The sequence below is a fragment of the Anolis sagrei genome, chromosome 8 (genome assembly GCF_037176765.1).
Source record: "Anolis sagrei isolate rAnoSag1 chromosome 8, rAnoSag1.mat, whole genome shotgun sequence".
Classification (NCBI taxonomy): Eukaryota; Metazoa; Chordata; class Lepidosauria; order Squamata; family Dactyloidae; genus Anolis; species Anolis sagrei.
The window spans coordinates 14,688,739-14,712,733 of record NC_090028.1 but is presented as its reverse complement, the minus strand read 5'-3'; the positions used below and the strand labels follow the sequence as shown (position 1 = coordinate 14,712,733).

Genomic DNA, 23,995 nt, shown 5'->3' with positions numbered 1-23,995 from the left:
GTTAAGTTTTGATAGAGCGTCTTGTCATGCTTGCTTACCATAGTAAAATGCTGCATAACTTTTATTTCCATTGCCAAGACAAAGCTATTGCCAAGGTATCATTTGTATAGGGATGAGAACATAAAACACTATCTCTTCCTACAACAGTGTCAAGTGTTTGCCGAAAACGGTTTTCCAGGGCAATCCAATATCTACCGTTGGCGAACACGGCCATGCTATTAAAACTATGAATTTTGAAAGACCTCCAGTGCTTCAGTCTACTTAACTGGACAAGTTCCAGAAACATCCCAGCCAATTGGCATTTGCTTCTGGATTTACAGCTGGCAAACCATCTCCTTAAACATTTCCAGGTCTTCCACAGAACTGTTTTAATGTATGCCTTTAACACAACAGCCACCTGACTTCAGACACAACACTCAGCAGTTTTGACCACAAGGCAATGCATTATGAAATTTATAACTTTGTATATTTAAAAAAAAAACCCTACAGACTCAATGGCTAAGATTTGCCAATTCTATGTGGAACATTTGTTTGCTTAGGGGATAAGACAGTGAAAACAATGAGCATATTCCAATCTATTAAATAAACAGACATTTGCTTTTTATTTCAAAGATAAAACTAAATAAATATCTGTAACCGCCTTTTTCTCTATTTCTCTCTTTTCCATTCTGCGCCTGTTCCAGTTTACTTTACATTAACCAAAGGCAACTCTATGGCATTAACTCTAGACAAAGAAGATTTGCAAAACTGGACTTGATGTGTAGTGCGCCAGCTGCGCCCGTACCTTGGGAAGTCTGACTTGGTCACGGTAGTCCACGCTCTGGTTACATCCCGCATAGATTACTGCAACGCGCTCTACGTGGGGTTGCCCTTGAAGACTGCCCGGAAGCTTCAGATGGTCCAGCGCTCGGCAGCCAGGTTGCTAACAGGAGCGGCACTCAGGGAGCATACCACTCCTCTGTTGAGCCAGCTCCACTGGCTGCCAATTTGCTACCGGGCACAATTCAAGGTGCTGGCGTTAGCCTATAAAGCCCTAAACGGTTCTGGCCCCACTTACCTCTCCGAACGCATCTCCACCTATGAACCGACGCGGACATTAAGATCGTCCGGGGAGGCCCTGCTCTCGGTCCCGCCTGCGTCACAGGCGTGGTTGGCGGGGACGAGGGACAGGGCCTTCTCGGTGGTGGCCCCTCGGCTATGGAATGCCCTACCTGTAGACATTAGGCCTGGGTAACAACGGAAAAATTTGTTTCTAAAATCGATTTGTATTTGGGGGTTTTTTTTGTTTCGATATTTAAAATAATTACAAAATTTTCCTTTTAAAAAGTTCGATATTTACGAAATTTCGTAAATGGTAAAAAATTAACGAATCGAATTCCGAAACAATAACGAATCGATTCGTTAATGGCGGACGCGACCGCGAAATACGCTAAAAAACCTCCAAAACCTTCTGAAGCTTCCCTCTCCCTCTGTTGTTGACTGTTCGTGTGATATTATAAATTTTTTTCACTAATTAAACCATAAAACTGGCCCAGACATGCGGAAATAATAACGAAACGACTTCAAAACAATAACGAAACGAATACAATATCGAAATACGAAGCATTTACAAAACGTTTTTGAAAATTCGTTTTTTTTAATAATTGCTCCAGAATGGTTCGTTATCGTTTTGTAATTGAAAAAATTAACGAATTATTAACGAATTACGAATTAATGAAACAAAACTGCCCAGCCCTAGTAGACATCAGACAGGCCCCTTCGCTGCTGGCGTTTCGGAAGAAGGTTAAGACCTGGCTCTATGAACAAGCGTTTGGCTAAACAGTGCAACTGAATATAGGAGGACGGTTAAATTTGATCTCAGGAATGGCACAAGGATTACGAGAACGGATTCTGATTTCATATTGAGGCGTTATGAATTGTTAATGATTGTTTGATTTTGTTGCTGTATATGATGTGTTTTAATTGTTTAGGATATTGTTGTGATAGTATTGATGTTATTGTGATAATTTCATTGTGTAAACCGCATTGAGTCGCCTTATCAGGCTGAAAAATGCGGTATAGAAATAAAGCAAATAAATAATAAATAATAGTGTGAGGCCTACTTGCATTATAGCTCCCTTTCCTTCTTTTCCCCCTAAGGTTTCCTCTAAGCTTCTTTTCAAGTAATATAAACCTGCATTAATTACTTTCTGGTCCAAAGCTGCCACCACCCTGACATTTTTTTAACAAGTTCTAGAAATTAAAGCCAGATGACCTTAAATGATCTGTGCAATGTTCTAATGGTAAGCATTTAACTTAATCATTTTAAGGGGAAAAAAATCTGTATGTCTCTAGTTAAGATGACACAACATTACCAAAACCATATGCAAAAATCTGATAAGAACTTGCAATGCCAGATAGATTGTTCTATCATATGTTCCCTATTTTGTTCTATTTCATTCCTCTTCCAGATAGGATCTCCCTGCTTTTACAGAATCAGATTCAGAATATTTTATTTATTATTTAAATAATAGTCCACGCTCTGGTTACATCCCGTTTAGACTACTGAAATGCTCTCTACGTGGGGTTGCCCTTGAAGACGGCTCGGAAGCTCCAATTGGTCCAACGTGCGGCAGACATGATACTAACAGGAGCGGGGCGCAGGGAGCATACAACCCCCCTGCTGTACCAGCTCCACTGGCTGCCGATCTGCTACCGGGCTCAATTCAAGGTGCTGGCATTGGTCTATAAAGCCTTAAATGGTTCTGGCCCAAGATACCTAACTGACCGCCTCTCGGCCTATGAGCCCATGAGGACTTTGAGATCTTCTGGGGAGGCCTTGCTCTCGATCCCACCTGCGTCACAGGCACAGCTGGCGGGGACGAGAGATAGGGCCTTCTCGGTGGTGGCTCCTCGGCTGTGGAACACCCTTCCCGCAGACATCAGGCTAGCCCCCTCCCTGTTGATATTCCGCAGGAAGCTAAAGACCTGGTTGTTTGAGAAGGCATTTGAATAGTAGTGCAATGACGGGTAACTCGACCATAGGAATGGATCAACGGAAATGGTATTGGATTGTGAACTTGACGATGAGACGACTCGGAATGGCTTGTAGTTATATTGATGTTTTTGATGTGATGTTTTGATAATGATGTACTATGGATTATTTTTTGTATGTTGTATTTTGCACCTGTTTTTTATGTTGTACACCGCAATGAGTCGCCATTAGGCTGAGAATCGCGGTATATAAGCGAAGTAATAAATAAATAAATAAATAAATTTATTTAGTGCATTTCTATGCCGCCTTTCTCAGCCTGAAGGCAACTCAAGTCAGATTACACTGGCACGATTCGATGCCACAATGAACATAAACAAAATTAAAACAAAATTAAAAACAATTAACACACATTTTAAAAACCTTATAAAAGTATTTAAAGCATAAAACACCAGTAACTTCTTATTAATTAGCTCATTTTCCAAAGATATTGTCAAGCCCTTCCATGTTCATTCTTTCCTGGATTCCATATTCATCCATTACACTGCGTTTTCAAAGGCTTGTTCAATTTTTTTCCCAGAATGTCAGTAGGGAGGGGGCGGTTCAAGATGAGTTTCAAGATGGCAATGGTTTGGTCAGTGATACTGAGTCAGAGAATGGCCAGGAGATCCCTGTAGTTTCCCATGAGAATGTCCCTGAGGGGTGTGGGGATGCACCTGCAGAAATTAATGAGCAAATAGATAACGAGCCAAGAGAGCAAATAGATAATGAGCCAAAAGAGAAAACAGATAATGAGCCAAGAGATAGACGAGAAGAGTTCAGTCAAAACAGGAGAGCTGTGCAAAGGCTTAGGCGATCTGCCAGGCTTCGGGAGAAAACAATAACAAACAAAGCCTCAACTAAAGAGAAACCAATTTCTGACCACTAGTGACCTAGCTAACGAGGGGATAAAAGTCTGAAGCTTGAGATATGTAGTCAGCTCAAGCATTGTTGAGTTTCACGCTAAGTTTTGTTTTATGGAAACCTTGCTTTGAAGTTTCATGCTAAGATTATTCTCGTTCATAGTTTTGGATTCCTATATTTCATGATTGCTTACCCAAGCCTTGGATCAATGTATTCCTGATTTTTTGGATTGTATTGGAGATGTGTGGACTTTGCTTTTATGGACATTGCTGAACTCTGTTGTTCATTCGTTCAGTCATCTCCGACTCTTTGTGACCTCATGGACCAGCCCACGCCAGAACTCCCTGTCAGCTGTCACCACCCCCAGCTCCTTCAAGGTCAGTCCAGTCACTTCAAGGATGCCATCCATCCATCTTGCCCTTGGTCGGCCCCTCTTCCTTTGAACTCTACCTTGGACTAATTTGTTTCTGCTTAGCTTCTTACCAAATTGGATTTATCTATTCCTTTAAAGTGCTTTTTACTTTGCTGCTTTTTACTTATCTTCACTAAAAAAGGATTGTTTTCCTACTCAATGTATGGTGTCTTGAAGTCAGAGGGTTATTCCTGTTCTGGAGTGCAACAAATATCCCCAGAAGATCTTAAATTCCTAGCTGGTTCATAGGGAGAGATACGTTCGGACAGGTAGGCTGGGCTGGGACTGTTTAGGACTAAACAGGCTAAAGCCAACACTTTGAATTGTGCCCAGCAGCAAACTGACAGCCAGCAGATCTGGCGCAACAGAGGCATTGTGTGCTTCCTGAGTGCTGGTCCCGTTAGCAACCTGGCTGCCACCCGCTGGACCATTTGAAGCTTCTGGCGCCACTTGCATGTAAATATATAGTTGAATTGTTTGGTTATCTACAGCTTTCTATTAATGTTGTTTTGCATCGGTTGAATTGTTTCCCCAGCTCAATTGTTTGGCTCCACCCCTTCCCAGGAAGGAGGGCAGTGCTTTCTTTTTCATTCTTCTATCAAACAACTCAACAGATGGACATGAGAAAGGCTTGGCTCTAAACCCTTAGTCAACTCATCTCTTACCACCAATTCTTAAGTTTGTACTCTTAAGATTCATACTTCATGCCCAGCTCACCTGGACAACATTGAGGAATCTTAAGTGCCTTCTAACCAGTCCTTTGGCATCAAGAGGAAAACTTTGTGCCTTCAATATAGGCTATTGGACTGGGGTTGTGAATGTTCAGACTTAACAGCCATTGAGATAGAAGGAACTTGGAAGCTACTCAGCTGGAAAACTCCTTGGACCCAAGACTCTAGAGACTATAATGTATATTTTCTTTACCCCTTTTGGAACATCAAGTTCAATGCCTAAGAAAGATAACTCTTTGTGAACAATAAAGCCTATTTCGAGTTATCTATAGTGTCTTGATCCTTGAGAGTTCCAGTTCTCTAAAGGAAGGCAAGAAGCAATCCCCTGGGGAAAAGATGTCACGTCCATGTTTCTTTCACTAAGAACTATAGCCCCCAGGCAGCGACGGCACAAGTGAGATGATACATTTTGGTTATATCACATTTATGTGCCTGTAAATTCACAATAAACAAGCTATACTTAAGGTATATGATTTTAAAGGGTATTGACTAGAACAGATGACCATTCTCACATGCTAGTCTTTCAAAAACATATTTGCAATACAGATTATTATTGTTGTGCACTACACTGCAAAAAAAAGTGGTTTTTTTTTTTTAAAAAAGCACCCTGACAGTACTACAAAAACATGAAAATCCAGCTTATTAGTTTGAAGCATATTGACTAAAGGCAGCAGGGAACTGCTGTATCATCTCCAAACAGTCTTATGATCAGTTGTGTTGGGCTATCTTTCCATTGGCCATTTCCCAGTTTATTAGGGTGAATTTGTTGGAATTTGCTTTTCTTTGGCTGTGAACAATCTTTTGTTTGGTTTTGCTTGCTTGTTTTCTGTGAAATATCAAACAAGCCTGACTGCATAACATTTAATATTCTGGCAATAAAAATTTAAACCTTTAAAAAACCAAATTTGTAACAAAAGTGGTGGTGATTATGGAGGTAATGATTATTGTAACCCAGAGCCTACAAACATGGTTTGAATCGAGATTATATATGGTAGGCCTGGGTAACAACGGAAAAATTTGTTTCTAAAATCGATTTGTATTTGGGGGTTTTTTTTGTTTCGATATTTAAAATAATTACAAAATTTTCCTTTTAAAAAGTTCGATATTTACGAAATTTCGTAAATGGTAAAAAATTAACGAATCGATTTCCGAAACAATAACGAATCAATTCGTTAATGGCGGACGCGACCGCGAAATACGCTAAAAAACCTCCAAAACCTTCTGAAGCTTCCCTCTCCCTCTGTTCTTGACTGTTGGTGTGATATTATATTTTTTTTCACTAATTAAACCATAAAACTGGCCCAGACATGCGGAAATAATAACGAAACGACCTCAAAACAATAACGAAACGAATACAATATCGAAATACGAAGCATTTACAAAACGTTTTTGAAAATTCGTTTTTTTTAATAATTGCTCCAGAATGGTTCGTTATCGTTTTGTAATTGAAAAAATTAACGAATTATTAACGAATTACGAATTAACGAAACGAAACCGCCCAGCCCTAATATATGGGATTGTCTTTTCATGTAAAATCCACCTTGTATACTCAAAAGATCTTCTTGGAATATTGACTTCAGTTAGCCAGTAACTATCACCCAATGGACTTTTTCTTCAGTTGTCCCCAGATGGGGACATGACCTGCCAGAAAAGATTCAACAGCTGGATACACTGTCTGAATTTAAAATAGCTCTGAAGATCAGTCTCTTCCGGCAAGCCTACCCAGATGTTTTTTAAATTATAAGTTTTGGAGTATGAATTGGCTCTTTCAATATGTATTGGTTTTATATATTCCTTTTACAGCTGTTATATATTTTGCAAGTAATGTTAAGTGTTTTCAAATAACGTTGTATGCCTGTTGCTGTATTTTAATGTTTTCTCCACCTTGAACAATAAGGAAAGACAGGTTAAATTATTATTATTATTATTATTATTATTATTATTATTGTCACTGTTATTATTATTTTAAAGTGATTGCATAGTATAAATTTATGTGCATGTAGTTATATAGTTGGTTAAGCTACACAAGAAACCCGGGGAAGGTATACACAAAACTGGGGCTGGATTTACTTGATGGACAACAGATCAGCCCCTGGTATACTCCCACGCAGGACTGACCCCAGCCACCGCGGAGATTGGAGGGACTCTCCAATGCTCAATCATCATCATCATCATCATCATCATCATCATCATCATCATTTAATAACTTATTAATTGCCCTCCATCCAAGAATGCTCCAGGCGATTTACAGCTAAATTACAAAAGATAAAATACATACATACAAAAATTAAAAATCAACAGAGATCGAATGCTCTAGTAAAAAGCCAGGTCTTAAGTGTGAGAGTAAAAGGCCCTAAGTCACGCATGGCTCTCATGTAGGGCAGCAAGGAATTCCACAAGGCAGGGGCAGAAATAGAAAAAGCCCTGCACCTGGTCCTTTCCAAGTGCACTTCTCTAGGACCCGATATATGGAGTAAGTCACGTTGGGCTGGTCATTGCGACCTCCGATGATGGGAGGAGAGGCAGTCCCTAAGGTACGATGGACCCTGGCCATAAAGAGTTTTAAAGGTCAGAATGAGCATCTTATATGGGCCACGGTACTCAGTTGGAAGCCAGTGTAAATGTTGCAGCACTGGTGTTATATGGCATTCCATGGACGTTCTTGTGAGTAACCTGGCTGCCGCATTCTGAACAATACGAAGCTTTCGGGTCGTAGACATCGGAAGGCCCACATACAGGGAGTTGCAATAGTCCAGCCTAGACGTGACTGTGGCATGGATGACAGTTGCCAGAGCCTCGTCAGATAGGTAGGGTGCCAGTTGCCTCGCTTGTCGTAGATGGAAAAAGGCCTGTTTGCTGGCAGCAGCGACCTGAGCTTCCATTGTCAGCTGTGAATCCAGGACGACACCTAAGCTCTTAACAGTGATCGATGGAGATAGGGTGGCACCATCGAAGGTGGGTTATGGAGGAGTCAGACCTGCCGGGCGGCCATGCCAGAAAATCTCAGTCTTCGCCGGTTCACCTTCAGTCTGCTAGCACATAGCCAGTTTGACAAAGCTTCCAGACATAGGGTGAAATTGTCTGGAATTGACGTTGCTCCAGGCTCCAGGTGCAGAAGGAGTTGGATATCGTCTGCATATTGGTAGCAATCCAGGCCGAAACTCTGAGCCAAACTAGCAAGGGGTCTAACGTAGATGTTGAAGAGAAGAGGAGAGAGAATTGCACCTTGGGGGACCCCACATAGGAGGGGGGATCTATCGGAGACTTGATCCATGTACTCGACGCGTTGACTCCGGTTCCAGAGAAATGAGTTGAACCAATTGAGGGCCTGACCATGAACTGCGGACATGGCAAGACGGTGAATCATTAGATCGTAGTCGACGGTGTCAAACGCTGCGGTAAGGCCACAATCGCCACCATAACTGCCCCACCAACTCATGTGTTGATGGTTTTCAGCCACAACACAGGTCCTACACATTCTCTGTCACCTGCTCCTTTCTTTGCTCTTTTCCCAGCATTCCAAGACACTCAAACAAATTTAATGGCATGTGAAGGAGAACAGGTGGGACATGTTTCACTGGTGGGGGGGGGGGCACTGCAATCTTGTGTCTGAGCCACCTGAGCTTGAGAAACATACGATGGGATGAAACTGGAACTTTTGGGAAATGTCCAAACTGTCCCTACAGGCTCCAAGTTCATGGAATGTCTGAATTCTATGGAATAATTTGGACTCTCCCCTTGCTTTGGCTAACATGGGCAAAGCTGTGCTGGGGTGGCCTTGCCTCATATTATCCCACTTCAGTCCTGTGAGTTCAATGTAGGTCACTTCTTGAGTGGTCAGTGTAGATTTATTATTTATTTCGAGTACTTCTACTCCGCCCTTCTCAACCCCCGAGGGGGGACTCAGGGCGGCTTACAAAAAGGCACAATTCAATGCCTACACAAAATACACATACGTACAAAACAATAGTTAAAACAATTATCACAGTTAAAAACAGTCAATATATAACACAATCAATAAAACTAATCTCATGCTCAGCGTTCGTCTTTCAGAGTTCCATAATTCCATTCCACTTAGTCAATTCCTGCCCATCGTCAAAGTCCTTTCTTTATCTGCCAGATTGTCCGAATGCCTGGTCCCAAATCCATGTTTTCAATTTTTTCCTAAAGGAAAGGAGCGATGTTGCAGAGAGTGAATTCCACAGGTGGGGGGCCACCACCGAGAAGGCCCTGCTCCTCGTCCCCGCCAACCTCACTTTGTGATAGAGGTGGGGTCAAGAGCAGGGCCTCCCCAGAAGATCTTAGACTCCGAGGTGGGATGTAGAGGGAGATCCGTTCGGACAGATACACTGGGCCGGAACCGTATAGGGTTTTGTAGGTCAAAACCAGCACTTTGAATTGTGCTCGGAATTGGATCGGCAGCCAGTGGAGCTGACACAACAGGGGGGTGGTATGCTCCCTGTATGACGCTCCTGTAAGTACTCTGGCTGCTTCCCGCTGGACTAGTTGGAGTTTCCAAACAGTCTTCAAAGGCAACCCCACGTAGAGTGCATTGCAGTAATCTAATCGGGATGTAACAAGAGCGTGAACCACCATGGTCAGATTCGACTTCCCAAGGTACGGGCGCAGCTGGCACACAAGTTCTCCCGGCCACCGCCGAGACCGGGGCTTCCAGGCTCAGCAATGAGTCCAGAATCACTCCCAAGCTGCGAACCTGCGTCTTCAGGGGGAGTGTAACCCATCTAACACAGGCTGTAACCCTATGCCCTGTTCGGCCTTACAGTCTCTGGTATGTAAGAAACCTGTCAACATCTCTCTTTTTTTTTAAAAAAACTTTTTTCAGTGTTAAGTTGTTTCCCAAAATAGTTAGTAAGATAAACCTTTATTTCTGACAGAACTGTATGGTGGACAATAAAAAAGATGGAGCCACTCAAAACCATGTATATGATTATCCCATGTTCCCTGGGTTTAGAAACCCTGGAGACATCAAGTGTCAGTCACTATCCCCTTCTATTTTTATTGTTACAGCAGTCACTTGTCGCCTGGAGTGACCCTAGTCAGAGCAATGGCGCAATCAGAGGAAACAGAAGAGGAGATGTTGCCACTTCAGGTGATGAGTGAATGGCATTACTTATGTTGCACCTACAGATCGAGGAGCCCCCAGTGGTGCAGTGGGTTAAACCCCTGTGCCGGCAGGACTGAAGACCACAGGTTCGAATCCGCAGGTTGCAGGTTCGAATCCGGGGAGAGGTGGATGAGCTCCCTCTATCAGCTCCAGCTCCTCATATGGGGACATGAGAGAAGCCTTCCACAAGGGTGATAAAAACATCAAATCATCTGGGTGTCCCCTGGACATCCTTGCAGACGGCCAATTCTCTCACACCAGAAGTGACTTGCAGTTTCTCAAGTCGCTCCTGACATGACAAAAAAAAAACAACAACAACAGATCAATGCAACAAAGAGAATGGGATGGGATGGGACGGTGGACACTGAATCCAGATGGTCAGAACTCCTCCCACCTCTGCAGCAGTCGGGGGTAGCAGTCTGAACCATCCTGGGGTCAATGTTGCACTGGAGCCCTGGAGTCTCTTTTCACCACAAACCACGCAGGTTCCAATTGATCCAATGTAAGAGTTTAATAAAAGCTGAATATATGAAAAGCAAGTAAATATAAAAAGGGTTCAAAAGCCAAAGGTCCAATAACGAATTCAAAGAAAGTCTCTAAATCAATTCCACTGAAATTCCAAAGCAAGGTACATAAATCTAAGGCAGGCAAAGCTATGCCTCACAGGATCAGAATTCGGGAAAAACTTGAAAACTTGAATACATGAAATACAAGGCCCATGAAACCAAGAGATTTTCACCTGAATGCAGCATTGCTCTCACAAAGAATATTGCAGCATGAATCACTTTTTAAAAGCCAGAATCCCTCCCATGAGATCCTTTCTCTTACACCTGCCATCTTGTGCCTTATCTCTAAGTTGACTGGAGAAGCAAGTCTGTCTTAATTACAGGCCCTGTTTCCTCAACCCCAGTCTCTCTGACCTTGACAAACATTTGTCTCCTCAATTCTATTATTTTCTATTTTCTGTATAAGTGGGATATTTGTTGAGCTTACTAGCTCAGGAACCCATTCATATTGAAACATTTGTTTCCCACATTCTGCACTTCTGGCAGGTTCACCTTCACCTTTCTCTTGGGATCTGTCAAGAGCAGGAGATTTGGAAACATCTCTCTCTTGAGTCGCTTCCAGTCTCCTCTGGTCCCTCTGAATCTCTCCCAGCATCTCCTTCCTCCTCATTTGAACACTCAGAATCTGACCAGGCCTCAGCAGTCAATTTGATGTTCACCACACTAGATCATCCCTGGGATAAGTGGTCTATGTAGAACCACTCCCAGTGGAAACTATGAAACAAATCCCAAAAGTGGAATTAATACACGACTGAAACTTACTTCAAAGACGAGGGTCTCATTTGTTGGCCCAGATGCAGTGAGTCTCTCTGGATGGTTAAAAGAGCGCTGATATTCAAATATTGTTCCAGCAAAGTAGAATTTTCCAGGCCAGTCAATAGTCCAGTCCTTTGTTAAGTAATACCTCTTATTTAAGTTACGCACCGCAAGGTAGCTACCAGACATCTGCAATTCTTGGACTTCAATGCTATAAGCGCCTGCTGGAATTGTAACAATAGGGTAATAATCTAAAAAAGAAAGAAAATGTAGCATTTTGTTGCAGTTGTACAATACGGGGCAAAGGATTCCATGAAAGTGAAAAACCACAAAGAAACAACTATTTTTAAAACTGAGAGAACAACTTTATGAGATTTTCTAGATTTTTCAGCATGACTCTATGGTCAACGTCCACTGGAAACAGAACACAGACTCACCTTGGAAAACCTAGAGCCGGCATGGGCAAACTTTCTAACTTGGGGGCTGCATGCTATCACTCTCTGCTAGGAGGACTGGCTGTCCGGTGATAGAAGGGAGGGAGGGAGGGAAGGAAGAAGGAAGGAAGGAAGGGAGGAAAGAGAGACAAGAGGAAGGAGGAAAGGGAGGAAAGGAATGATGGAAGGAGAAAAAGGAAGAGAGGGAAGGAAGGAGGAAAGATGGAAAGAAGTAAAGACAAAAAAAGGAGGGAGGGAGGAAGGAAGGAAGGAAGGAAGGAAGGGAAAGAAGGGAAAAAAGAATAGAAGTAAAGAAAGGAAGGATAAAAGAAAGAAGGAAGGAAAGGCAACAGGGAAGGAAGGAAGGAGAAAGGGGGAGAGAGGGAAGGAAGGGCAAAAAGGTGAAAGAGAAAGACAAAAAGGTGGAAGGGAAGGAAGGAGAAAGAGGGAGGGAAAAGAGGGAAGTAAGGGGGAAGGAAAGAGAGAAGGTAGAAAAGACAAAAGGGAGAGAAGGATGGAAGGACTAAAAAGTGGAAAGGCATGGAGAGAGGGAAAAAGAGGGAGGGAGAAAAGGAAGGAAAGACAAAAGGGAAGGAAGGAAAAGAGGCAGAGAGAGAAGGAAAGATGAAAAGGTGGAAGAGAAGGATGGAAGGAGAAGGGGGGAAGGGGGAGGGAAGGAGGGAAGAAAGAGAGAAGGAAAGAAAAACAAAAGGGAAGGAAGGATGGAAGGACTAAAGAGTGGAAAGGGATGGAGGAAGGGAGAAAGAGGGCGTAGAAGGGGAGGGAAGATAGGGAGGGAGGGAAAGAAGGAAAGAGAGAAGGAAGAAGGGAGGGAAGGGTGGAAGGGAAGGAGAAAGAGGAAGGGAGGAGGGAAGGAGAGAAGGAAGGATAAGATGATAAGAGAGAGGAGGGCCTAGGAAAAGAGCTCAAGGGGCCACATCCGCGCCCCCAGGGGCGGCTCGTCCATTACATGAAGTAAGCGGTCACAGAACACTTTTTTTTGCCAGGGGCACAGAGGCGCCTCTGTAAATGCCCCTCGACTGCCACTTGAGGAGTGCCCCTTCAGCTCACAACAGCCCTAGCAGTCTGGGGGGAGCCTCGGCTTTCTTGCCTCGCTGCCGGGCGATCCTCTTCCCAAAGGGGCCGGGCACTTGAGCCTCGCCTAGCCCCTCTCGTTCCTGCTCCACCTGGCGAGCAGAGCCGGCGCTCAATCATTCTCCGTGTTCGATCCCTTCCCCATGACCGGCTCCCTTTCCTGATCCCCCGGTGCTCCACCCACCTCCTCTCCTCTCCCCAATCTGCAGGTGGGCCAAGGGGCGGAGCCGCCGTGCCTGGCCCACTTTGGGTCCGGAGGCATGTTTGAAGACCCCAGCGTGTGCAGCAAAAGTCACCTCTTCTCCTGACTTTCTCTTCAGCCATTGGGACCAAGAGAGAGAGAGAGAGAGAGAGAGAGCCTCTCCGGCTGGAGGTATCTCCCACCTCTGCTCCCTCATTTGGTTTTGCGCCCGCCTACCTTCAGGAAAGGTGGGCATCTCCACCTCTGTCTCTCTCTCTTGGTCCCAATGGCTGAGGAGAAAGTCAGGAGAAGAGGTGACTTTTGGTGCACACGCCAGGGTCTTCAGGCATGCCTCCAGACCCAAAGTGGGCCAGGGAAGGGAGCAAGTGCGGCAAGTGTAGTTACTGGGATGTACAGTTCACCTACAATCAAAGAGCATTCTGAACTCCACCACTGATGGAATTGAACCAAATATGGCACACAGAACTCCCACGATGAACAGAAAATATATATTAATGATTGGTTGGGGGGGGGCGCCAAAATACTGTTTGCTTACCGTTGAAAATTACCTAGGGCCGCCTCTGCGCACCCCCTGTGCCTGGGTTTGTCCATACCTGACCTAGAGAGGAGTTATCCCAGGAGGCAGTCCCGACCCACCCCATACCTGCAAAGATCGAGACTGTACTGGAAGGTCCAGCTTTAAATCCTGGAATAAACTTTGATAATCAGATTTATTCCAGGTTAAAACAAACTAGTCTGGAGCATAATTTGAACACACAAGCCAATTTGTTTCCTATGCTATCTTATATGACAGTGTAGATGGGACCTCAGTTTTCCAAATCTGCAATCTTAAAGTACAAGGAGTCAAACTATATGGAGAAGCAAATAAAAACCTGGCTTAAATCTCATGTGGAATTTTCTTACTCTTACCATTCATTTTATGCTGTATCAAATAATGGCCTGAAAAGAAGGTGCATGTAGAATTATCTCCTTTGCATACGCCACAAGCATCCAATGTCGTGTTAGAGCCGAGCTGATGGTCACACCCGACTTGCTGCAAGAAAGAAAGTCAGTTTGAAAGACCACAAGGAAACACAAAGTAACTGCTACTTTTAAAAATGGGAAAAATCGGTTTCCAAAGAGTTGGTTTACCATGATATAATTTCTCAATAGGATGTCAGCTGAACTATGAGAAAAGTTGGAGAGAATTTTATTTGGTGCCCCTTTCAATGCACATCATAGCTAGTTTTACAAATGCTTGCTGTAAAGCAAGCATTTACCCGTCAAGGAATGCAGACAAAAAATTACAAATTAAGGGAAAGATGCACATAAAATGGGCAATTAGTGGAAAATACATCCAGGACTTTAAGATCGTCTGGGGAGGCCATGCTCTCGGTCCCGCCTTCGTCACAAGTATGGCTGGCGGGGATGAGAGAAAGGCCTTCTCAGTGGTGGCCCCTCGGCTATGGAATGCCCTCCCTAAGGATATCAGATCGGCCCCCTCTCTTTTAATATTTCGAAAGAGAGTCAAGACTTGGCTCTTTGAGCAGGCATTTCCAAATACAATGTAATAGACATAGGAAATGGAATGGCTGAATGATAATTGGACAATGTTTTAAAAGGAGACCCTAATGTGTATGTTTATTGACATAGATGAAGGGTTAGAAGGCAGGATCATCAGGTTTGCAGACGACACCAAATTGGGAGGGATAGCCAATACTCCAGAGGACAGGAGCAGGATTCAAAACGATCTTGACAGATTAGAGAGATTGGCCAAAACTAACACAATGAAGGTCAACAGTGACAAATGCAAGATACTCCACTTTGGCAGGAAAAACGAAATGCAAAGATACAGAATGGGGGACAATGACTGGCTCGAGAGCAGTACGTGTGAAAAAGATCTTGGAGTCCTCGTGGACAACAAGTTAAACATGAGCCAACAATGTGATGTGGTGGCAAAAAAAGCCAATGGGATTTTGGCCTGCATCAATAGGAGCATAGTGTCTAGGTCCAGGGAAGTAATGCTACCCCTCTATTCTGCTTTGGTTAGACCACATCTGGAATATTGTGTCCAATTCTGGGCACCACAATTCAAGAGAGATATTCACAAGCTGGAATGTGTCCAGAGGAGGGCGACTAAAATGATCAAGGGTCTGGAGAACAAACCCTATGAGGAGCGGCTTAAGGAGCTGGACATGTTTAGCCTGAAGAAGAGAAGGCTGAGAGGGGATATGATAGCCATGTATAAATATGTGAGAGGAAGCCACAGGGAGGAGGAAGCAAGCTTGTTTTCTGCTTCCCTGGAGACTAGGATGCGAAACAATGGCTTCAAACTACAAGAAAGGAGATTCCATCTGAACATGAGGAAGAACTTCCCGACTGTGAGAGCCGTTCAGCAGTGGAACTCTCTGCCCCGGAGTGTGGTGGAGGCTGCTCCTTTGGAAGCTTTTAAACAGAGGCTGGATGGCCATCTGTCAGGGGTGATTTGAATGCAATATTCCTGCTTCTTGGCAGGGGGTTGGACTGGATGGCCCATGAGGTCTCTTCCAACTCTTTGATTCTATGATTCTATTCTATAATTCTATGATTCTATGTTTTATTGATTTTGTTATGGTTTTATTATCTGATTGTTTGTATTTATTGAAATTGTATTTTATGGTCCTGGCACCAATTGTAAACCGCCCCGAGTCGCCTGCAGGCTAAGAGGGACAGTAGAAATATAGTAAATAAATAAATAAATAAATAAACAAACAAACAAACAAACAAACATGTACATATTTCCGTGATTTTAAAAAATAAAATCTCAAAATACAAAATAAACAAAAAAATCAAGGAAGCTGAAAATTTTATTCTGTTTGAAACGTAACTCCAGAGCGACTGGGAAACTTAAGAGCTCTAACTAGCCAGCAGTTTTATCTGGATATACTTTTAATCCTTGAATAGTAACTTCTTCTCTGCAGCAACATTTTCTCAAATAATCAGCAATATGGCCAATATGGCAGTATCTGTCCGAACGCATCTCCCTTTACGTCCCATCTCGGAGTCTGAGATCCTCTGGGGATGCCCTGCTCCCGACCCCGCCTCTGTCACAAGTGAGATTGGTGGGGACGAGGAGCAGGGCCTTCTCAGTGGTGGCCCCTCACCTATGGAATTCACTCCCCGGGGAGATCAGATCAGCAACATCCCTCCTTTCATTCAGAAAGAAATTAAAGACGTGGATGTGGGACCAGGCGTTTGGGCAATCTGGCAGATGAATAAGGGACTGTGACGATGGATAGGAATTGGACAAGGTGGAACGAAATATGAACTCTGAGTTGGCGAATGCTGTGTCTGAGATTGGCTATTGATTGTGTGATATATTGTTGTTATAATTGTTTTAATTGTTGACCATTTAATTGCTGGTTTTATATGTTATTGTATTTGTGTAGGCACCAAGATGTGCCTTTTGTAAGCCACCCTGAGTCCCCCCTCGAGGGTTGAGAAGGGCGGGGTAGAAGTACACGAAATAAATAAATAAATAAATAAAATCCTGACATATGGGCATTGGGAACATCTCTGAAAATTCCCTTTTAAAACTGCATTGCCTTCAGCATCATAAGATTCTTGTCCTTATTTACCACTGAACATCCCTGAAACAGATAGTACTTAAAGCTGAACCTTACCTCACAGATCCCATCAATGCAAACGTCATGGTTGTTTGAGGAGCAAGGGGTTCCGTCTTTCACTTGATTAGACATTGCAAAGAAAAAATCAAAGTCTTCTGCTGTGCAGTACAGCTTGCAGAGATCTTTCTCTGAAAAAAAAACAACAGGTTGATTATAAAGTTTTAAAATAGTATTGATATTCCAGTCAGAGGAATTCTAAGGGCCTGTTGGCTTATGTTGACCCTACACCAGCGTTTCTCAACTTGGGGGTCGGGACCCCCAGGAGGGTCCCAAGGGGGGGTTTCAGAGGGGTCACCAAAGACCATCAGAAAACACAGTGTTTTCTGTTGGTCATGGGGTTCTGTGTGGAAAATTTGGCCCAGTTCTATCATTGGTGGGGTTCAGAATGCTCTTAGATTGTAGGTGAACTATAAATCCCTGCAACTATAACTCCCAAATGTCAAGATCTATTTTCCCCAAACTACGGAGCCCCCGGTGGCGCAGTGGGTTAAAGCACTGAGCTGCTGAGCTTGTTGATCGAAAGGTCGCAGGTTCGATTCCGGGGAGCGGCATGAGCTTCCGCTGTCAGCCCTAGCTTCTGTCAACCTAGCAGTTCGAAAACATGCAAATGTGAGTAGATCAATAGGTACCGCTCCGGCGGGAAGGTAACGGCGCTCCATGCAGTCATGCCGGCCACATGACCTTGGAGGTGTCTACGGACAACGCTGGCTCTTTGGCTTAGAAATGGAGATGAGCACCACACCCCAGAGTCAGACATGACTGGACTTAATGTCAGGGGACTAACTTTACCTTACACCAATGTTCACATTTGGGCATGTTGAGTATTCGTGCCAAGTTTGGTCCAGATCTATCCTTGTTTGAGTCCAAAGTGCTCTCTGAATTTAGGTGAACTACAACTCCAAAACTCAAGGTCAATGCTCACGAAACCCTTCCAGTATTTTCTGTTGGTCATGGGAGTTCTGTGTGCCAAGTTTGGTTCAATTCCATTGTTGGTGGAGTTCAGAACGCTCTTTGATTGTAGGCGAAATATAAATCCCAGCAACTACAACTCTTAAATGAAAAAATTAATCCCCCTAACCCCACCAGTATTAAAATTTGGGCATATCAGGTATTTATGCCAAATTTGGTCCAGTGAATGAAAATACATCCTGCTGCCTATAAGATATTTACATTAAGATTCATAACAGTATCAAAATTACAGTTCTGAAGTAGCAACAAAAATAATTTTATAGTTTGGAGTCACCACAACATGAGCAACTGTATTAAGGGGTTGTGGCATTAGGAAGGTTGAGAACCACTGCCCTACACATTTCAACCTGTACTATATTACACTCACTCCTAATAGGTTTTTTTTTCTAATTTTCAGATTATAATTAAAAACATCTTAAGCCTAAATTCAGTTTTTAGTCCTAACTAGATTAAACCCAATTTAGCAATATCTAATTGGGACTCTTCTTTCTAAGCTTTCTAAGCTATTTTCCCAATGAAGGGGTTAGCATTGTGACTGTCATTTCCACAGGGCTTTGTTTTGGACATCCTCAGGTTGACAGCACGCATGAAGATAGGTGTTATCCATCCATTCAAGTGATCATAATCCTGCAATCTCAAATGTTGTGCTGTTTGTGATAGTGATTCCTCTGCTTTTAATTGTATGTACCCTGGGCTTGGCCCCATGTAAGCCGCCCCGAATCCCTTCGGGGAGATGGGAATCGGGGCCTTCTTCTTCTCCAAGGTTCCTCCCTTCTTCCATGGTGCTAACCCTCCTGTGTCTCCTGCCTTCCCACAGCATCAAGTTGCCCAAGCCCCCCCCCCCTCCACTTTAGGTACCACCCCCTGGAGGAGGAGAAGCCTGCTGGCTTTGTTTGCCAGCCAAGCCTCCCTTAAGTGTAGACTAGCAATAGTAACCAACGTGAGGAGGGCACCCCTCCAAGGTCCTGGAGGTCACTGGCCAGCTGACCCCGGTCTCCCTGGAGGGGAAGGTGGCAGGAAGGTAAGCAGATAGATGGCCCTCTTATCCCTGAATCCAGGACCCCCACACAACAGGCCACCACTGATGATGCCATTAGGTCACCCCCTGCCTTTGCCCTGTTTTGAAGGGAGATGATTGGGGGTGATGGTGGTTGAGAGAGCAGAAACCCATCTCTTTCTCTGTTTCGAGGTGGCTGTTGTGAGGGGATGAGGAGACAGGAAGAGGCCCTTTGTGCCAGGGGAAGTTGAGAGCTGCCACCTTACACTCCTAGTACACAGGGCTTTCTCCTGCTTCTCTCCACTCGCTACTGTTTCCTCCATAGAATCATAGAATCAAAGAGTTGGAAGAGACCTCATGGGCCATCCAGTCCAACCCCCTGCCAAGAAGCAGGAATATTGCATTCAAATCACCCCTGACAGATGGCCATCCAGCCTCTGTTTAAAAGCTTCCAAAGAAGGAGCCTCCACCACACTCCGGGGCAGAGAGTTCCACTGCTGAACGGCTCTCACAGTCAGGAAGTTCTTCCTCATGTTCAGATGGAATCTCCTTTCTTGTAGTTTGAAGCCATTGTTCCGCGTCCTAGTCTCCAGGGAAGCAGAAAACAAGCTTGCTCCCTCCTCCCTGTGCCTTCCTCTCACATATTTATACATGGCTATCATATCTCCTCTCAGCCTTCTCTTCTTCAGGCTAAACATGCCCAGCTCCTTAAGCCGCTCCTCATAGGGCTTGTTCTCCAGACCCTTGATCATTTTAGTCGCCCTCCTCTGGACACATTTCAGCTTGTCAATATCTCTCTTGAATTGTGGTGCCCAGAATTGGACACAATATTCCAGGTGTGGTCTAACCAAAGCAGAATAGAGTGGTAGCATGACTTCCCTAGATCTAGACACTATGCTCCTATTGATGCAGGCCAAAATCCCATTGGCTTTTTTTGCCGCCACATCACATTGTTGGCTCATGTTTAACTTGTTGTCCACGAGGACTCCAAGATCTTTTTCACACGTACTGCTCTCGAGCCAGGCATCCCCCATTCTGTATCTTTGCATTTCATTTTTCCTGCCAAAGTGGAGTATCTTGCATTTGTCACTGTTGAACTTCATTTTGTTAGTTTTGGCCCATCTCTCTAATTATAGTTGTTGTTTGTTTTATCAGTGATAAAAAATAAATTATCACACCAACAGTCAACAACAGAGGGAGAGGGAAGCTTCAGAAGTTCCCCCTGTCCCATTTGGAGGGTTTTTTTAGCATATTGCGCAATCGCGTCCGCCATTAACGAATCGATTCGTAATTTTACAAAATTTCGTATATTTCGAAAGTTTAGAACCAAATTTTTCCGTAGTTACCCAAGCCTAGTGTGCAGAGGTCCCTGTTCTTTGACGGATGTCATCATTTGGCACATAGTCAAGAAGTGTCAAGCCAAGTGTCTAACTGGAACTAACAGGCAAATTTAAGTCTTTGTTTACCTGGGCTTTTTCAGTCATCATTTCTTTATTGTTGATAGCCTTTTAATTTGAGAGATCAGTAGAGTATTTTTCCCCCAGTGTGTCATGTGCTGCCATCATATTTGTGTCTTTTCCACAACTATTGTTTATTTCTTTTCTGAAAATTTACCGCAAAGTGATTTGCTACCCCCAGTTCATAGATCACAACTTGGAGTAGTCCTGATTTAAAACTTTGATAAAGCTGATCTGCTACAAAGATTTCAATAGACAAGCCAAGAAATGAAACAAATAACTGGACACAATTACTGATTTACCTTCAACTTTGGTGTAAGGTTTCCATTTGTAGTACCACCCACGGAAAGGTTTGCTGTTATATTCGGCACACTGCTGGGCACGGAAGTTGGGGCCGCCAGATGGGCAGGGCTGAGTATTGCAAAGCTGATAAATGCGACTTGAACCCTGACAGAATTTACCCCCATGCTGAGGCCTACAAAGAAAAAAAAAAGGAAAAAATTGCAGTGCCAAGCACAGAATAGATATCCAGCTGCTAAACTCATTACAATGAACTGTAAAACACACAGATACATCCAATTATTCTAAACCACGCTTTGCATGAGATTCTGGCTTCCATTTCATTTCCTAGAACATTGTAGCTACTAAATGCCATCTCATAAATTCAGCAACAATGGGCTGTAATTTCATAAATTATTGCCTATTTAATAGTTTTTGATCAGCTAAAAAATGCTCCCTTACATCCAAATATTGGCTGAATTGACATATTGTATCTATCATGGTCAGGCTCCTAAAGTTCTGCATTAGTGCAAACAGGTGAATATGTGTTCAGTCGCCTCCGACTCTTCGTGACCTCATGGACCAGTCCACGCCAGAGCTCCCTGTTGGCTGTCACCACCCCCAGCTCCTTCAAGGTCAGTCCAGTCACTTCAAGGATGCCATCCATCCATCTTGTCCTTGGTCGGCCCCTCTTCCTTTTACCTTCTACTTTCCCCAGCATAATTGTCTTCTCCAGGCTTTGCTGTCTCCTCATGATGTGGCCAAAGTACTTCAACTTTGTCTCTAGTATCCTTCCCTCCAGTGAGCAGCCAGGCTTTATTTCTTGGAGGATGGACTGGTTGGATCTTCTCGCAGTCCAAGGCACTCTCAGAACTTTCCTCCAACACCACAGCTCAAAAGCATCTCTCTTCCTTCGCTCAGCCTTCCCTAAGGTCCAGCTCTCACATCCGTATGTTACTACAGGGAATACCATGGCTCTGACTATGCGGATCTTTGTTGCCAGTATGATGCCTCTACTCTTTACTATTTTATCGAGACTGGACATTGCTCTCCTCCCAAGAAGTAAGCGTCTCCTGATTTCCTGGCCACAGTCTGCATCTGCAGTAATCTTTGCACCTAGAAATACAAAGTCTGTCACGGCCTCCACATTTTCTCCCTCTGTTTTCCAGTTGTCAATCATTCTTGGGGCCATAATCTTGGTTTTTTTGATGTTTAGCTGCAACCCAGCTTTTGCGTTTTCTTCTTTCACCTTGATTAGAAGGCTCCTCAGCTCCTCCTCGCTTTTGGCCATCAGAGTGGTGTCATCTGCATATCTGAGGTTGTTAATGTTTCTTCCAGCAATTTTTACCCCAGCTTTGCATTCATCCAGCCCCGCACATCGCATGATGTGTTCTGCATACAAGTTAAAAAGGTTGGGTGAGAGGATGCAGCCTTGCCGTACGCCTTTCCCAATCTTGAACCAGTCTGTTGTTCCGTGGTCAGTTCTTACTGTTGCCACTTGGTCCTTGTACAGATTCCTCAGGAGAGAAACAAGGTGGCTTGGGATGCCCATCCCACCAAGAACTTACCACAATTTATTATGATCCACACAGCCAATGAAGCAGAAGTGGATATTTTCCAAACCAAGCTAAATGTATATTTTCATATTCTATTAATGTTTTTTAACAACTTTTCTCAATGCTACTACATTTACCTCTTCCATTTCTTTTAAATCCTTTGTTATTATTACTCCAGCTTACTTGATTTTAATGTAGACTTTCAGGAAGCATGTTGGCCATGTGCTGTGTGAAACAAAATAAGGCACTAGATGCAGCTTTGGCATGACTCATTGGACCTTACCTCGACTTCTTAGTGAAAAAGGCTCAATAAAATACCTTCTTTGAAATAAACTGTGCTAACATAAGGTGATCACATGTCTAAATAGAATCATAGAATCAAAGAGTTGGAAGAGACCTCATGGGCCATCCAGTCCAACCCCATTCTGCCAAGAAGCAGGAATATTGCATTCAAATCACCCCTGACAGATGGCCATCCAGCCTCTGTTTAAAAGCTTCCAAAGAAGGAGCCTCCACCACACTCTGGGGCAGAGAGTTCCACTACTGAACAGCTCTCACAGTCTGGAAGTTCTTCCTCCTGTTCAGGTGGAATCTCCTCTCTTGTAGTTTGAAGCCATTGCTCCGCGTCCTAGTCTCCAAGGAAGCAGAAAACAAGCTTGCTCCCTCCTCCCTGTGGCTTCCTCTCACATATTTATACATGGCTATCATATCTCCTTCTCTTCTTCAGGCTAAACATGCCCAGCTCCTTAAGCCGCTCCTCATAGGGCTTGTTCTCCAGACCCTTGATCATTTTAGTCACCCTCTTCTGGACACATTCCAGCTTGTCAATATCTCTCTTGAATTGTAGTGCCCAGAATTGGACACAATATTCCAGGTGTGGTCTAAACAGAGCAGAATAGAGGGGTAGCATGACTTCCCTATCTCCTCTCAGCCTTCTCTTCTTCAGGCTAAACATGCCCAGCTCCTTAAGCCGCTCCTCACAGGGCTTGTTCTCCATGTACATGTTCTATACAAAGCATTTTCTATATATGAAATTGACTTGGGTTGGTTCTATCCCTCTAGAATTGAACAAAATGCTTCAGGTGTGCACTTCTGTTCCATTTGCTGCCGTTCTCATGATCACTGATCAAGTAACAGCGCACAACAAATAAAGTATGTACATATGTTGAAGCAATTTTGTTGATTTGGTGGTTTTAAGGTACATAGATATCTAAAATTGCATTCTAATATTTTCATGAACAATACAGCAAGTAAGACTCAATCCCACAGATTTGAGTAGGTATGGCCATATGTCTCCTGGGCACTCTTCACATTCTTTACAGCCAAGCTATTAAATTAAGTAATTTATTTCTTTCTTGAGAAAAAAAAAAACACAAGATTGTAAAATGTTGTGATGTATGGAAAACAGATCCATGAATTTATGCTGCAGCAGCTAGTACAAGCTTAATGATTTTAACAAATCTGTATAGGTCTGTTGTACTGTGCGTGACCTCTAAAGGTGTTGGGTGCTGTAAAGATGTATCTAATGCTGAGAAATAGTCAGAATACCAGGGTCATTTTTCTTACAAGCTCAACACATTCCATTTGTATTGTACATTATTATTACATATCATTCTTTATGCCAGGCAAAGACATAAACCCAACATTTGACACAAAACAGTAATGAGAACTGGAGAATCCAGATAATACATTTCCGCAATACATGGAACAATGATGTGATAAGAATGAACTGGATTTGGGATTTGCTGAATTGATCCAAAATTCAATGGACTCTAGAGCACATACCTGTACTAGTTTCACAGCATTCAACGATCAGCACTGAACAATAATGGCATAAAAAGGTAAAGGTAGTCCCCTGATATTAAGTCCAGTCATGTCTGACTCTGGGGTGTGGTGCT

At 43.5% G+C, this 23,995-nt stretch overlaps 1 protein-coding gene across 1 annotated transcript in view; it reads right to left on the bottom strand.

The window, feature by feature from the left end:
- Nucleotides 1–23,995, bottom strand: part of ADAMTS18 (ADAM metallopeptidase with thrombospondin type 1 motif 18) — a 219,583-nt gene that overhangs the window by 63,866 nt on the left and 131,722 nt on the right. Inside the window, exons 13-16 of the mRNA XM_067471038.1 lie at nt 20,565–20,737; nt 16,837–16,967; nt 14,105–14,228; nt 11,471–11,715 (exon numbers count right to left, since the gene is read on the bottom strand). Coding sequence (XP_067327139.1) covers nt 11,471–11,715; nt 14,105–14,228; nt 16,837–16,967; nt 20,565–20,737 — 673 coding nt within the window. The remainder of the gene's footprint in view (nt 1–11,470; nt 11,716–14,104; nt 14,229–16,836; nt 16,968–20,564; nt 20,738–23,995) is intronic.